The sequence below is a fragment of the Physeter macrocephalus genome, chromosome 9 (genome assembly GCF_002837175.3).
Source record: "Physeter macrocephalus isolate SW-GA chromosome 9, ASM283717v5, whole genome shotgun sequence".
Classification (NCBI taxonomy): Eukaryota; Metazoa; Chordata; class Mammalia; order Artiodactyla; family Physeteridae; genus Physeter; species Physeter macrocephalus.
The window spans coordinates 3,276,707-3,294,592 of record NC_041222.1 but is presented as its reverse complement, the minus strand read 5'-3'; the positions used below and the strand labels follow the sequence as shown (position 1 = coordinate 3,294,592).

Here is a 17,886-nt window from a genome sequence, read left to right as displayed (position 1 = left end):
TGGAAAACCAAGGGGGCTATTCACCCAATCCTCTCACCAACTCCAGACCTGCAATGCAGAGCACTGCTCTTATAGGTAAGTCCTGCAGCATGAGCTCATTCCTAGCAATGGACAGGCATGAATATGGATACTGCAGACTTATTAATGATCCTATAGTCCCCGTTCATTATTACTGCACTTTCTGAATTTGTTAATTCCTTTCCCCCAGATAACTAGAGCCCTTTTAATTATGTTCCCCTGAGGTGAGCGGCTACTAATTGGAAAAGAGTCAGGTGAAATAAAGGAACACTGGCTGCTCAAATATATAAAAGGCAGCTTCCCAAGACAAAGAGGGAGAGGAGGGGAGGGGAGGGGAGGGGAGGGGAGGGGAGATGAGATGTGGAGAGAGGTAGGAGGGCCCCCACCCCCACCTCCCCAGGAGCAACAGCTCTTTGACCTCAGTAAGGATATAGCATAGAGCTACTCAGGGGTTTGGAAGGTCTACTCTTTTTCTTTTCCCATATTAAAGCACAGTGAGCATTACAGTGTACACATCACAGCACCCATCTCGCCTCTCAGAGGCACTCCACCTTTTTAGCCATATACCCAGATCTGCAAAGGGAGCCCACGAGTCTTTCCTCAGTTCACTGTCTTTAAAGGAAAGGAAAACTCTTGGTCTTACTCATTTGAGCTTTCTTTCCTTCCTTCCTTCCTTCCTTCCTTCCTTCCTCCCTCCCTTCCTTCCTCCCTCCCTTCCTTCCTCCCTCCCTTCCTCCCTCCCTCCCTCCCTCCCTTCCTTCCTTCCTTCCTTCCTTCCTTCCTTCCTTCCTTCCTCCCTCCTCTCTCCTTCCCTCCCTCCCCTCCTTCTTTTTTGAAAAGAAACAAACGTGTAAACACAGTTTTTCTTACAGTTTAAAATTCTGCTCTGAAATAACGAAGCCTGGCATTGCTAGAGAGGTTAAAGGACAACAGAACGGGGGAAAGAAAGCGAACAAAGACCATACAACACACCTTGTTGGAGAACACAGATAATCCTAGTCTTCATCTTCCTGAAAGTGACCAGACAGATGGGCCGCAGGCTAATGCGATGGCCAGCGTCGCACAGGGAGCCAGGAAGAGCCAGTGTTGTTCATGGTGCACTTGCCATAGCCAGCACTAGGCTAAGGGCTTAGACAGGCACTTGCTCACTGGACCCTCAGGACAACGGTATGAGGTAGGTACCACCACCGCCCCCCATACAGATGAGGAAACGAGGGCTGGGAAGCTCAACAACTCACTGAGGTCACACAGCAGCCCTGAGACTAGAACCCAAGTCTGTCACACTGAGAAAGAGCAAGCTCACTGCTTCTCAGGAGCCCAGCACGTGCCCGGCTGTGGAAGAAAAGTGGAAGGAGGTTCGGAGGTTTTCTCTAACCTGCTCCAGGGGGCCCGCCAGCAGCTGTGCCAAGTCCCGGGCCCCTCCATGTTCTGTCCAAGACTCCGGCCAGCCCCTCACCACAGGAACCCCAACTTGCCTCTGAGCTGAGCCACGAGTGTCCCTGTGGGCCCCAGTCCCCGCCTCCTCTAAGTCCTACTGAACCTGTGCTGTCCGCCAAGCACCACTTCTCAGATCACGCCGGGGTTGCTAACACCTCCCTATTCAGAGGCTTTTGTCTGGGTTGCCCATTTGGCATAAAGCACGCGCTAATTTGTATGGTTATTCCAGACTGTCAGTCACAGGAGAACCAAACTTTGTTTCTGATTCCCTAGAGTCTATGGTGGGGCTGTGTGCAGAGCAGGAGGAATAAAGAGGCGGGTATGTGCTGAGTGCTCACCAAATACCAAGGGCTGTGCGGGAGCCCTTATCTCATTTAATCCTCAAATAATCCAATTTATACCATCCATTTTATAGATTAAAAAAGGGATTTTCAGAAACTTGCCCATGGTCACAGTTAATGGTGATTCCAGCCCACATCCTCCTACTTCAGAGTCTCTTACACTACTGTTGCTTTACATTAACTTTATCTTAACCATTATGTTACACTTAACCATTATATTACACTTAAGAAAAAAAATGGGTATTTGATAATTACAGCTGAAAAATAAAATAGCAAGTGGACATTTTGTAGCTAGAATAAAACTACATTTGCCAACTAGCTTAAATGAATTGACACCCTTTCTTGTTCTAAATAGAATTTAAGGCAGTTTATAGAAATATGTTCAATACAGCAGCAAAAATGGGGAAAAAAATAGGGGCAAAGGGAAAAAACATAAGCCGGAGTGAGGTGAGTACTTCAATGTGTGTTGTGAGGTTCTGCACACCTGCTGGGATAGCCACAAGTTTGGCTCTGAGTCCTCCAGCTGCCAACCCAAACAGGGAAACAGGATTGTAATGTGATTCACGGTGTCCATAGAGAAAAATAAACTAGTCACTCAGGAGCTTCCATTTTAAAAAGGCAACCGGGGAGGGGAAAGAGAGAAAACTAACAACTTATGGTGCATTTACTACGTGCTCAGTGTTTTCCGTGTGCCGGTCAGTCAGTCAGTAAATATTACTACGTGTTGGGCACCACCTTGGGCTGAGGACAGAGGAGAGAAAAAATAGTTCTGGTCCCTACCTATTTGGAGATTACAATTAATAGCGGGCAGCCAATAAGCATATTCTTGTATGAGTGTAGGCTGCCGCGAGGAGACTTACAAAGTGCTGTGGGGCGGACCTAAGATGACCTCATCTCATTCCCACAGCAATCTCGAAAGGCTGATCTCCGTAATTCACATAGGAACCCATGGCTCCAAGAGGTTAAGTGACTTGACAAAGGTCACAGCTGGTGAGAGGCAGAAAATATGACTTGAAAGGTAGAAGGGGTGCGAATGCCATTAGTTAATCGAGGTTTTCTTAGGGGAAAAAGTATTTAACTTCTTGCCTGGTTTCCAACCGGCCCTCCCTGATTTATGAGCAATAGCAGAGAATGAGGATCCCCACGTACGAGGACAGGAGCGGCCCCAGATGAGGAGAGGCGGCACAGGCTGCCTCTTTTCCATCTGTGGTTTCGGCGGCCAGAGCACGGGGCTCACAGCAGTGGAGGAGCTGGGCGCGCGGTGCTGGTCACTGGAAATGGCCTGCTAATGCGAGACACGTGTGTATCTGAGCTGATGGTGAAAGTGGGGAGGGGGGACGATGCCCTCCTGAGTGTGGCCCTGTGGCTTCCTGGGGTAACCTTGGGGGTTGGGAAAGCGCTCCAAGCCACCAAACCCAACCGAAACAAACACATGAGTTATAAAGATAACGCCTGGACAAAAACCCAGAGAGGTCAACATCAAAGCCTAGAGTAGTCCGCCCTTTTATGCCTCCTCAGTCTACCGGAAGGAGACAGACTTGGAAAACATCAGGAAGGGCTCCATGGCTAAGACCACTGCAGCAGGAGAAGTTAATCACAGAGGAAAGGTCAGGAGACAGGGCTCTCTATCGCCCCAGAGAGTTCAGTGAGAACCGTTAATAGCCAGAGCCAGGTCGCAAAAGGAAGTCTCAGGTTTGAGCCACCAGCAACCCATGAGACCCGCGTAGAAATCCAGGAAAGAATGATGTACAGAAGAAATAAGAAGAGAAAAAGAGGTTTATGGATAAATAAACCAAGAGAAAGTAACCCCAAAAAAGAGTGTAAACGTTGAAAACCCAAGTGGTAACAAGGGGGAAAAAAATCTCTTGTTTTTCCAGGACTAAGATACGTCACATGCCAAGGTGCATAGCGTCCAATTACCTTCTTAGCCTACTCTCTCAGTCTTTCAAATATTCACAGGGAAGACAAACCCACATTTGTTGAGAGAGAACTCTGAGCCTAGCACTACACTGGTGCTTCATGGATCCTCGTTGTGGGAGAGGTAGCGACACACCCCCAAATCCCTGCCACAAGGTAACCTCCTCCAGAGCTGAAGCTTCTCTGAGGATGACATTACATGGTCTGTGGCTCCTGCTCTACTGGTGACCATGAACATATGTAGAATGTCTTTGCTGCAGGGACCACTACACTATGTCTTAGAAATTCCAGAGTTTTCTAAGTGTTGGATTCAAGACAGGCTCCAGGTCAGGGAGGAGTGAGGAATTACATACAGGATGTGTCACAAGAAATGGAAAACCAGGCCAAGGCTTGGTCATATAAGAACAGATAAGAGCCAGCTATGTCCCATGGAGGCCAGGCAGAAACTGGGGCAAGGGAGGCAGGCTGCTGCCCCTTCCCACATCAGGCAGCAGAAAGGGGACTGGGAAGGTGGGACTGGCAGTGTGGGTCCAGACACTCAGAGGTAGATGCTGCAGCAAAGGATGTGAAGCACCATGGGGCGGTGGGCTGCAGTCAGGAGAGCTCCCTGAAGGATGGGTGGGCGAGCCCACAACCACCATCCCTGACTGCGGAAGGGTCACTCCCATGGTAAAGGGACACTATGTCTTCTCTGACCCTGCGAGCCTCAGCACCCTCACGGGAATGTCAATGCTGAGGCTGGATGAGCATCGTCACACACTGCACTCCCGGCACCTGTGCCAGCAGGGGCACCTTGGAGGGATCAGATTAAGGGTCTGATGCCAGCCTCTACACAGACTACTCATTTTTATAGGACTTCTGCTTTTTGCTATATATACTTCTGTAAGGTTAAAAAGTATTATTTTAACTAATAAGGGTGGATTACCTTACTAACCACAATAAAAATTAGGTATGAACAACCTAAAGGATCTGGAATTAGATAGTGGTGATGGCTGCACAACCTTGTGAATATACTAAAAACCACTGAATTGTACACTTTTAAAAGGATGAATTTTAGGGTACATGAATTACATTTCAATTTTTAAAAATCAAATGGAGAACTTGAAAAGGCAGTTTTCCTATAGAACCTATATAGTATAGATATAGATTCCTACAGAATCCACAGCATAGATAATGCAAAGAGCCATCTCTTCTCTCTCCCATTTTTCCACCAGGGAGACAGTTTACTCAGAAATTGTCCAAAGCTTCCTCCAAAGGCTCTTGGCATTTTCAGTTTTAGGTGCTGCTGAAGGAAATGAAGGTGCATCTCAGTATAGGGCTCAGTGACTGTCATCACCTAACAACTTCCTTTTAGGTGCCTACTTGATGCCAGGCTCTTTATGGAGAACTGTATTTTTAGCTATATTCTTTGGATGAGGAAAGAGAGACTGTGTGATTCACCCAAAGACATAAATTCAGTAGGACCAGAGCCAGGATTTGGACCCAGAGCTTTGACTTCCAAGCCTGAATTATTTTCTACTCCTTACCCTCTCTGCTCAAACCTCAAGGTCAAGTTCAGCCAAATCTTACTAAAGGATTTACCCAGGAATCTATAATTTCACTTTGTTCAACCAACACACATTGTGCACTTTCTAACCATCAGGCCCAGCACAGACCCAACTTCCCTCCTCCTTCTGTCTGAAACTGAAATCCTGGTCCTTATCCCCTCCTACCTTCCCAGATGAGCTCCTGTTGCAGTGGTTGTACCCCCAGAGCAATGGACCTATCATGGCCCCTTGATGCCTCTTAGCTTAAAAAAAAAAAAACAACCTCCCAACTCTTGCCTGGACACCTGAGTTCTTTTGTGAAGCAGTGTTTCCTCAGATCCAGAACCATCTATAAGATATAACCTCCTATCTCCCTATGCCCAATGCCAGGGACATAAAAGGCACTCATAAATACTTGCTGCAAAATGGAAACGACACAGTTTTTACTTATGTGTTAGAGTTCAATCTTGAACACAACTTGCACAGCCCAGAGTTTGATAAATAGAAAAGAATTTCGGTCATACGTGTCTACCTAATCCACTTCCATCCTACCTGGGTCTTGTGAACTTGAATTGGATTGTTGGATCATTTATATATATATATATATACACATATACAAACACATACACATTAATATATATTGACTACAAATACATACACATAGTCAGTAAGATTGTTGGATCATTTATATATATATATATATATACACATATACAAACACATACACATTAATATATATTGACTACAAATACATACACATAGTCAGTAATAACAAAAATAGTACCTACTATTTATGGAACACCTGCTTTTTATCAGTAGCTATTACTATTCACATTCAACAGAAGAGAAAACAGGCTCAGAAGTGTTCAGCGACCTCAAAACTAGTAAATGGGGAAGCCAGAACCAAAGCCGGGTTTTTCTGTTTCTACCACACCACACTTTGTTGATTTCTATCACTGCCACCAAGAATATCAACAATCCCACTTACTTTAGCATCAATCTATTCCCTGTGCAAAATTTCATGGCATCAGCGAAGACAAAGATTAGAATGGACCCAGCTCTGATCATCCAGCTGTCACTTCACAGCTGTGTCTGGACTGATGCCCCATCACCCACATGGACTATGCACCCTGTGAAAAGGCATATTACGACTGTTTGCTAAAAATCCTAGATGGAATACACGATGCAGCCTGTGGGGGTTGATTCAGAACCCCACATACAGCACAGATAAAGAGCCTAGAACTAGTACGTCTCACAGAGAATCTGTCTCACAGAGAATCTTCCACTCTGGGTGGAAGAATGGATTCCAGAGGCACCTAGAAATGTCAGAAAATATGAGGTATTTTACAAAGTCAGATACAAAATCCAAACCTTAATTGTACACACTTGATTTAACTTTTCGGTTCAACCATGCCCTCAGAGAACATCAGGAGTTAGCTACTAACTTGGCTCTTGGCCTGGCTGCCTTTTTTGGGGTAAAATATGAACTTGCCCTGATCTGCCTTGGAAATATTTTATCACATATTTGAAAATATGTTAACAGGTGTCCAGAATAACCCAAATATACAATTCAATTTGGGAACTGATCTGTGGTCCTCATTTAGGACTACTTCTGAAGGAGTAGGGAGAAAAAGGTATTTACATGGGAAATACCATATGGCTTCTACTGGGACCTTTTATTAGCAACATTTAATTAGCATAGCATAGCATAGTGCCTGGTACATATTAAGTGCTCTATAAATATTTGTTGAATGAATGAATAATAATGAATGATAACGTAAGTCCACAATTATTAGCAAGTCATCAAAAAGCCGATGTAAAGGAGTTTTTTCACAAAATCTTGGTGATAGGTACAACTTATTCCATAATTCTTTAAAGGATATTACTAAGGAACGCTTTAATATGAGATGGCCTTGGATTTCAAGCGCAGGCTCTACCACTTCTTAGTTGTGTCATGGTGGGTAAGTCACTAAACCCCTCTGAGCTTCAATTTTCTAACCTATACAATGGAGCTAGTATTTACCTTACAGTTTGATTTTAAAGATTTGCAATAATGTTTATAAAGAGCTTGACTTGCACGCTGTACTCGATAGATGGTGATTATTATTATGAAAGGGAACACTGACTTTCATCAGCAAGTTAATCCTTTTGTCCCAGAAATGGGAAAGCTCTTCCAACACTGGCCAAGGTCAGGGCTGCCATCAGCCAAGGTAGGGAACATTCTCATTTTCACTTTCAAAATCAAGAGAATGGCACAGATCTAAGTAGAAAGGAACCAGCAGCACATGTTTTTAAATATTCATAAGGGCTGGAAATGTCTTACTCCTTTCGTTTTCTCCACCATCTGCTTTTGTTTCTTTTCTTTTCATTCTTATGCCACAGCTGCAAATGAAAACAACCATACAATAACCCAAGTTAAATAAAAAAAAAAATCAAAATAAAAACAATCTGATGGGTAAAAAGAGAAGATGAATTGTAAAGTTTTCCCTTGAGTTCACAAGGCAGCAGAAGCAAGAAGAATGTTTGATGTGAGTTAGACCTTCTGGAAACCAAAATCCATGCCCCATGTTTATAATAACCATAATAAGAGCAACCACCATTTATTAAATGGCCCCTATGTGCCACTTGATGATCAGTATCTCTAATTCCTAAAGCCACTCTTCAAAGTAGGTAAATCGAACCCATTTCACAGAAAACGAAATGGCAGGTCAGAGAGGTAAAACAGACTTTTAATGGTTACACAGCTAGTAAGAGATGAAACAGATTTGAACTCGGGTGTGTCTGAATACAAAGCCCAGGCACTTTCTTGACCACCCTCTCTTAAAATGGGAAGGAACATGAAAAAAAATTAATTTGGGAAATTATTTAGGGCAGACTATTTGTATTTAATGGGTTTATTCAGATAGTTAAAATCTGTGATTATAGCTCTAATTAAAGTTAACTTAAATAATTGGTTGTTGTATTTGTGAATGTGCAATTAGCCTTCCACATAATTGCAGGGTTTCAGCATCATACTTTCTATTTATTCACTGCATCCCAGAACTTTGCTACACTGACTTCTGTTCTACCAAAGGCCACATTACAGCTCTCGGGGTCTCTGGGTCCAAGGACCATGACCTATGATACCAATAGTAGGGTCTAGGCTCAGCCCCATTTAGCATGTCTTTGTCCAAAAGTCAATGAACACCTCATCTTCAATTGCAATGTAAAAAGCTCTTACAACCTACGCTGTTGTCCTGAAAACTCCTAGCAGCATGTACCTGAAGAAAAACTGGCAGCGGTGGTCTTCATGTGTTAATTACACTTGCGAAGTCTATTATGCATAGAAAGGGCACCTGCTGGCAGTGAAAATGACTAGAATCTGCCCTTCCTGTGCAGTGAGTAAATTGAGAGTTCATTTCTACAGGAGATAATAGTTTTCAGATTCCATTTCGTGTATCCCCTGCATGGGGATGTACTTAACATTTAAATCATCTGCAGAGGAACAAACCTCCTTCAAATTTACATGTTTCAGGCTCCTAGCACATTATTTAAAATGCTAGTTATCCCTGCTGGCTCTTACCACCAAAGATTAAACTCAACGGTGGTGAAAGTCACCGAGCACAACAGAATAAAGTTATTAGCATTGACTCAAATTTCATGACATTTGTAGTTTCTGACCAAAGCAGTGGTAGTAGGTTGAAGGTGATCAAATCAAGCCTTGAATAGAGGATCTGTTTTTTCTCTTGGGGTCTTTCATTTCATCATTCCTACATCTTGCAGTTAATAAACAGATACCAATCTCCACAGGCCTGTAATCATCCTTAGGTCAGATGTCAAAAAGTCCTTTCATGAAGACAAGAGATCAGGAGAGAGACTGCTATCACACAAACAGAAACTTCCAATATGGAGCCTAATCACAAAACCCACTCAGGCTCCAAAAATTACCAGCCTTAACTCTGAGTTTCTGGAGTGAAAGTTTGGGGTGACAAGGGCTTCGCAGCAGTCCTTGCCAAGTCTCCCCTTCTCGGTTAGAGCTGTCAGCACCGTTGCTCTCGGTCAGGCTGGTGACAGTTCTTGAAAGGGTTAGAGTTTGAGAGGAAGTTGAAAAGAGGATCTTGGGTCAGCTTCCACGGGAAAGAGTGAAACAGCTAATAAATCCTCTAAGCAAACAAGAAAGGAGGGCTGCGACCTGAGATGGCAGCTGGAAAGAACAACTGGCCAGAATAAACACTGACTTTTTTCTTAAATGAAACTTTTCAATTATAAAAAAACTATACTTTTTCATTGTGTCGACAGAAATATTTGAAAGCATGGAAAATAAAGATCATGCGAACTCCTCCCCTCCTCCCCAACGCAAATCACTGTTAACATTTTGGTGTATTTCCTTTCAGATTTCTGCCTCTCTATTTGTGTGTGTGTGTGTGTGTGTGTGTGTGTGTGTGTGTGTGTGTGTGTGTGTGTGTGTATCTAATTTTTGTGTTATATATACACATAATTTTCGTTTGTTTTTGTAAAAATGGAATTAATACATATATAACATCTATTGTGTATGTGTGTGTGTGTGTGTGTGTGTGTGTGTGTGTGTGTGTGTGTATCTAATTTTTGTGTTATATATACACATAATTTTCGTTTGTTTTTGTAAAAATGGAATTAATACATATATAACATCTATTTTAGGGTAAGTTACTAAGCCTCTAGGGGCCTCGGTTTACTGACCTATGAAATGGAACTAATAATACCTGCCTTACAGGGTTGCTGGAAGAATTAAATGAGATCACAGATGTAATGAGATGGTCCAACGAGTGGGGGCCAAAGGAGAGATTCAGCAGTGGCAACTATTGTTATCACTGATGTTACTGACAGAGCATTTTCTTCTCCATAGTTTTGGGGCTCTAAGCTGCTGGTTTTCAACTAGCTAACAATTCGGCAACTGAAACTTTCCAAATAATGGAAAGTGAAAGCTGTACCATTAGGGAGGTGGAGGGACTCCAACGACTTTCTCAGCTCCACCAATCCCTGCACACAAAAGCCCCTGGGTGTTCCTACCTGAAGCATCGAGACAAACAGGTGAGTCTCTTCCAGGGAGAACTCTAAGGTTTCCCTGTAGAGCACATGTCTGGGGTGAGGTGTGGGGGGGACCCTGAGGCACATGTCTGTAGGGAAGGGACCTCTGTCTGTGTGTGTGAGTATGGGGCCATGTATTGTGTGTGGGGGGGCTGCCTGTGAAGGGTGCTGTATGTCAGGGCCGGGGCACTGTGTCAGCAGATCCTCTGTGCTTAAGGGGACTGGGTGTCACTGTGTGAGTCTGTCTTAGGGGACATATGTCCCCTTTCCCACCTTTTCTTTCTATCTCACTTCCACCTTCCCTGTTCTCTCTCTCCCCTTGCCTCTTTCCTCCTCTCTGGCAGCTGTGTCTGCCTCTGCCCAGCCCCCCAATCTTTCATTCAAACAGCGAACTGGATAGAGAACACGGTCCTTTCCTTTGAGATACGTGACAGCAGAAAAAACCAATAGAGTTGGTTCAGAAGCTCAAAAGAAGCAACAAATCTATACAGAGAAATTGCCCCTTAATTTCATGAGAGGTAGGAGAAAGGCATGGATAAAGGGACCCACCTTGATAAGAAAGATACACACTAAAGAGAGAAATGAGCCAATTCACTTAGTGCTATGCACTAGAGAGGGCCGCTGATCTTCACTTCACGGCCTTGAGCTACATCTTTGCTGAACCCATGGCTTCTTGGGATGAGGATGAGCCCAACACATAACATGAGAAGGACTCTTGAATACCTTTAAATTCCCAGGATAATTTGACTACCTGGGTGAACACCTTTTCACTGAGAGGGCTGCAAAACAGGCTGGAGATCCTGGCAAAAATTATGACTGACCTGGACTCAATCTCTCTGAACCAATGGTAAATGTCCTGAATCATCTGTTCTTAAGTGACAGGGCTGTGACCCCTCAAATGGGGCCCTTTCTCCTGAAGCTCTCAATTTCTGGCAGACAGCGCAGAGCCTTTTCTATACATGTGTATCGCTCCCTTATCAACTTCTGCTGACTTGAGCTGTATGGAGATAATGTCTTTAATCATAATACACTGGAGAAGGAAGTTATTTATAAGGACATTAGATCACACAGTCTTTTTTGTTAATCTATTGGACACAGATAGTGATGAAGATGATGCTTCTGCAGAAACATTTACTGAGCATCTACTATGAGCCAGCTTTTCTACATGGTACCCTTTCATGTTATTTCATTTCCTCTTTACATAATTATGTATAGAACAACTTTATTTTGCAGATGAGAAAACAAAGCTTTTAGCCAAATGACTTGCCCAAGTGGTTAGCTGACTCTAAAGCAAGTCAGCCTCCCTCCCTCCCTCCTCCCCTCTCTTCCTTCCCTCCCTCCTTCCACTAAAACACATTTCACTGAATAGTGAAATTCCCCTCAAAAGACTTCAGAGAGTTTTGAAGGCTGGTTTGTGCTCCCAAACCACAGCTGAGGGCAAGTCTTACAAAACGTGCCACGGCACGGCTGAAACTTGAAGACCTTGGGGATCTCAATTGTTCTTGACACCAGTTTCCAATGTGTCTCAGGAAAAAAAAAAAAAAATTCACACAACTCCTTGGTGCTTTGGTTTCCCTACACTGAGGAACGCAGAAGGTATTATCTACCCACTTGAACTCTTAAGAATGCCATGACATATATGAAAAGCTGTTTGGAAACAGGCCATGCAATCAGGTGATCTAAAATTCAGATCACTTTGAAGTTAGTATTTTTAATTTAGAGTCACCAACTGCATTACAAGTTATAGACCTAACTTGCCTGGTCATTCTCTGGAGAAGGAAAAGCAGAGGACAGGGTAAGCAGTGGCCTTACCAGCAGTAGTCCAGCAGATGTGGAGGCAGGACGGGGATGTACACGTGCTGCCAGAACATGGGGTAGAGCATTGCAGCAGACCCATGGATGCAGGCAGTCAACTGCAACGGAAGCAAATTAGAGATTCAGAGCTAAACAATTAAACTCAGGAGACACTGTCATTTGAGTTCAGCAATAAAAGTAAATATATACTTAACAACATATTTAAAATTATAATTTAACTCAATAACCCTAATTCAAATTTAATAAGAGCTTCCTTTTCCAAAAAATGTATTTTTTTTTTCATGATTATGAAGCTAATTCACAATGATGGTAGAAAAATCTAGAAAATGGAGAAAGGGATAAAAGCAAAGTCTTCACCATCTGAAAATAATTTAACATTTTGGGGTATTACATGCATATGGATTTTTCTAATAAAAATCAGGATTACTGTAAATACAGTGTTGATCTGCCCTTAAGTTAACATTATTTGCCAGCATTTTCCCCATATCTTTAAACATTCTTAGAAAACATCTTCTCATGCCACTCAATGAATTTCCCATACTATATTTAACCACTCTTCCATCATTAATTCATATAATCGGATCAGGTCAATAATTTTTATATATGGTTCCTAGATGCAGAATTTAAAGACAAAGGTTATAAATATTTTAAGGCACTTAATAAATATAATAAATGTATTAATATAATAAATAGATGAAGGATTGAGGCTCTTTCTACTCCCCCACCCATGTACTGGAATGATGGCCTCCCTGTACCTCACTGTACCTATCTTCATTTTATTTTTATTTCTCTGATCATGACTGAAGCTCAACATCTTGTTATATATGTTCTAAACTATATTTCTTAAGTAAATGGTCTGTTCATATTCTTAGTCCACTTTTTCTAATGAGAATTAGCATTTTTAAACTGATTTAAAAGCAAATACTGGATATGCAAAGGATAGTAATCCTGTGCAATGTTTTTGAAAATAATTTATCCTTATTTAATTTTCTTTGAATTTTTGGGTAAAGAGAAGGCTTAAATAATTACATGGGCAAATATTTTCCTTCATGATGGTTTCCACTGCTTTTATACTAAGAAAGTCCTCCAAATTTTTCCTCAGCATTTAATTCTTTAATCCAGCTAGAATTAATTTAGGTTTAAGGACTGAGGTGAGAATTTATTTTTTCCACATAGTTAATCAATTGCTCCAGCACTGTTTACTGACTAATCCTTCCACTCCCTCTTTTGACTTGTCCCTATTTCATATTTCTTTTTTTTCTTAAGAGCTAGACACATCATATAATCAGTATTTGATAGAACAGAAAAATTAGGAAACAAAGATACAATGGAATAAAATTGCTACAAAATTCAATATAGTGAAAGAAGGAAAAAAACCATCACCTTTGGAGATAGGACTATGAAGTGACAAAAGTCAACAACAAATGTTTCTTTCTGCCTTTTTTCTTTAATGTTTCTTTGGTTTCTGGGAAGCCTGTTCCCCTGAGGACTTTGCTTCTTTTGGAAGCTGTTAACTGGCCTTTGCTGACAGAAGGACATTTACGTGGCAAAAGAGTGACGCACCAAGGCCCAGTTAAAAGAATCCCAGAGGTTAGTGTAACATGAACAGCTTTAAATTGGATATTCTGCTGATGGTTCACAGTTGTGAGAGCTGTGTATTAAATCCAGGGCCTAATTTTCCCCCTCCTTTTCCCTACAGACCCTGTTCTTTAAATCAGGTACATGCCATGAACAGGAGCTTATCCAACAAGCTCGCAAGAGCAGTTCCCAGTGACTCTGCCAAGGCTTGTAGGTTTAATCCATTTTTTCTCAACCATTTAGGTAGGTTTCAACATAACGGAGGCTGTCTGTCATAGTATACATGACTAATCTCTTTGGGCTTAGAAGAGATAAAAATCTTTGCTGGTATTGAGTGAATGGAAAATGAACCAACTTTACTCCAACTCCACCCTCAAGTCAGACTGGAGGGTTACACCGGCCTTTGGCCCCAGCTCTTCGTCCCCATCCATTAACCAACTGCCAAAGTACTCTTACTAAAGTGCAGGTCCGGTCATGTAACATCCTGCTCGGAAATGTACTTGGGGGCACACCTGGAACAGGCATGTCTTCATGTCTTCACCAGCTCCCCGTCTACCTGTACAGAAGCATCGCCAGCCACAATCTCTACTACTTCCTCCAAGTTTACCCTTGGAATAAATCATTTGCAGATTTAGGAGTAGTTATGTACTCCTTTTCTTCCCTTCTGTATTCCCGCTGGCCCAGATCGGTGCCCCTAGCGAACTCCTCCTGCCCCGGGTCTCTGTGCACTACCTTCCTCTGCAAAGCCTTGCATGGCTCCACTGGGCATGTGCCCCCATTATTAATGGGACTATGACTGTATGTTTGTCCTCTCACTGTAAAGTACAGAAAGACCCTGTCTCTCTTTTGCTCAGTGGCACAATGTATATATACATATGCATGTATGTATATGTGCTAGATAATGCAATGTTTCTTGAATAAATAAAAAAACAATTCACACTTAGAATATATTCACAATATAAAGAGAGTTAGTGCCTTGGCTTTTCATAGTACTGGAGCAACATTTTCATGAGTCTCACAGAGTAGGGTATATATATATGACTCAAATTCCAAAACGATAACAGCAAGCTTAGACATACAAATATGCCACTTCTGGAAAATCAAGTCAATGGATTTATCCATCCATTTATTCAATAATATGCCTACTCTGTAACTCTACAACACAATAAATAAATAAATAAAAGCACTTAAAAATCTATATGGTGCCATACAAATGTAAGGTATCATCATCACATGTATTCATTGGTAATTCTCTTTGAAAAAGTCATTCAATAGAATGTTCCTGGTTGAGACAGAACTTGAATACCTGCCTCTTTTTAGCTTAAATCGGTTTGAGTCAAAATCCTATTTCAAGCGACACAGTGGCAGAGATCTTATCTTCAGACAATGTTCTTTTCATGTCTCCTTAGCCTCAAAAAAAAACCTAGCAAGCTAAATGACAAGGTTTTAAAATTACTTATCCCTCATAAAAATCAAACTTTGAAGATGTTTGATCATCATTTCCATTGTGGGGTTTTCTGAGGGCCAAAGCTCTGCAACTGGAACAAAATGCTTTTACCCATTTGATTAAGAAAACAAACAAGGAGTTGTCTGGCTCTTTTCCAAAATACTAAATGGCACAAACAATGTGCATCATTTCTTAGAAATAGTGGCTAAGTGGACCACAGAAAAGTGTTATGACATATCTATGCTTAATCAGAAATAACATACATCCCATAAATTATCATTAGCCACTTACTTAAAAAAAACAAAACAAAACTTTAAAACCAACCCCATTAAGAAAAAAGAAGGGTCCTAAAGGCCTATGCTCATTCCTTACAGAATACAAAATTTAAAAGTAATGAAAGTATACAATTTGGATTATAGTCAACAAAGGGGTATTGTGAATATTTAATTCAAGTGCAAGTTGAGGAAAATGATCCTATCAAAATCTTACTCAGTGGGAGAATAGAAAGATAGTATGTGTAAAATTTGCCCAAAGTCATTAGTCACAATGAATATTCATCAGAAGCCAATTATCAATCCCATTTAATGACACCCCAAAAGAGTTTGCCCTGAAGCAGCTGAATAGTCTAAGACTCCAGACAAAACTAGACAAATTACACAGCCAACAGCCAGTCTAGCCAGGACACAAATTGTAAAGTAAACCACTGGTGGGTTTTTGGACTCACTTTTAGCAAATTCTGTCCTCAATTAAAGGTACATAAGGTCAGTCTGATTCTGGAGCTTTCTATATGGCTCCATAGTTTCCTTTGAGGCAAAGGGAGAAAAAGGAGAAGGCAGTGGAGGTAGGACATGAATGGAGAGCCATCAATGATAGGGTTTGAAAAATCACAAAGACACATTTTTTTTTTTTCAGTTTGAGGTATTACTTAGGCCCAGACTGTCACAATCTTAGATACCAATTCAGCTGATTCCTAAGAGTAACTCTGCAATTAACATGGAAAAAAAAAAAAAAAAAAAAGGAATTTCAACAGTGTATTTGACACGCACCATGCTGGGGGTTTAGGATCTTGCAAAGTACTGTTTCAGAGTTAGGGGTGTGTGTGTGTGTGTGTGTGTGTGTGTGTGTGTGTGTGTGTGTGTGTGTGTGTGTGTGTGTGTGTGTACACACATATACACTCAACACCACATTTCACAGATAAGGAAACAGTTTCAGAGGTGAAATAACTTGCCCAAGGCCTCACAGGTAGTAAGTGACAGAACTGGGACTCATATCCAGGTCTGTCAGACTATAATGGCCATCTCCACAATGCATAAGTTAACTATTGTGTTGAGTGCCTATGCCGTGCCAATACATTATGCTCAGGATTCTGAGCTAGGTGAAATATTGTCCCTGTTGACATGGCCAAATTATGTAGAAAATTATGTAGAATTTGCCTTGCTGTTAGATGACCAAATATCTAAAGCAAAATGCCAATTAACAGAAAATAATCATTTTAAAAACAAACACAGAGCTGATCACTTCCTGAGGATTAGTTACATTTAAGTAAGGTGGTATAGTATCTTTAATCCATAGGAAATTCTAGACAATGAAGTAACGAGTGTTAAAAGGTTTAGATTCCAATGTGGGCACACCTACTGGAAAGTCTGGCTTTCTGTCATGTTCCTTTTCACATACTTTCATGGAGTTTCCACTAAATCTCTTTTTGATCTGAGCAGGTCACTTCCTCTCCTGGGTCTCAATATGGAAAATAAGAGGCTGGACTACATGATCCCTGTCCCCGCTTCCAGCTTTGACAACTTTGATCTAGGGCAATTGCCATCCTTTGACATAAAGAATTCTCCTCCCCTGCCCCAGCTCCCTTCCTCAGCCATACTTGACTAAGCATAAGTACAACAGACTCAGTCTCAAAGTTGGTCTTGCTTTCTCATCTCTGCAGTCACAGGGGCACACCTGAAATTCATGTGCTATCCAGGAACCACCACCTTTCAGCCACCCCATCTCCATCACCTGACTGTGGGGAGCACAGCCTTCCTCCATGCTTGGTCCCTGACACTCTAAAGATCTCAGAGGTAGATAATCTCAGGAGACCAAGGGCATGAGACGAAAGATGTGAGCTCCACAAGGACAGAGACCACATTTGATTCTCTCCTTATCTCTAACTATGCTTTGACACAGAGCAGGTGCTGAGTAAATGTTTGGGGAATGCTAGAATGCCTCCAGCTTAACCTCATGAGGAATGGTAGACAAGATTATCAGACATTTAACAAATTGCAATTGCTTAATAGATCACAACTAGAAGCTGTAAATTCCAAAGAGGTATGAGATTCCAAGTTCCAAAAGTTGGAAGAGGAAAAAAAAAAAAAAAAATCAGAGGTCAGAGTCACTATTCACATCCAAGAACTCAGAATGTTAAAAGATTAAACTGACACCTGCTTCATCACAGGGTTAGAGCCATTTGGATTTCTCCTCTGAACACAAACATCAGGAAACTGATAAAACAAAGAATATAGAAAGAGTACCACATTATTAACCTTAAAGACGGGTCACTTTTCAGTGTACCCATTTCAACCAAAAATAATCCTATGTAGAACAACTGTAGAAAACTGTATGTGTCTTAGAGAAGTTGTTAGCTTTCTCAATTTGAGAACTAGATTCTTCTATTTAATCATAAACCACCCTTGTAGTCATAAGGAAATAAATGGTGCCATGATTCAGACAATGTGATTCAAACAATGCTTTGATTTTTATTTATTCGTACATG

General features: G+C 41.6%; 1 protein-coding gene across 9 annotated transcripts in view; it reads right to left on the bottom strand.

The window, feature by feature from the left end:
- The window catches only part of DENND1A (DENN domain containing 1A), a 547,848-nt gene that overhangs the window by 209,309 nt on the left and 320,653 nt on the right, over positions 1–17,886 (bottom strand). For all 9 annotated transcript variants that reach the window (XM_028493529.2, XM_028493534.2, XM_028493531.2 and 6 more), the window contains one exon: positions 12,098–12,198. In XM_028493529.2, the coding sequence (XP_028349330.1) occupies positions 12,098–12,198 (101 nt within the window). The remainder of the gene's footprint in view (positions 1–12,097; positions 12,199–17,886) is intronic.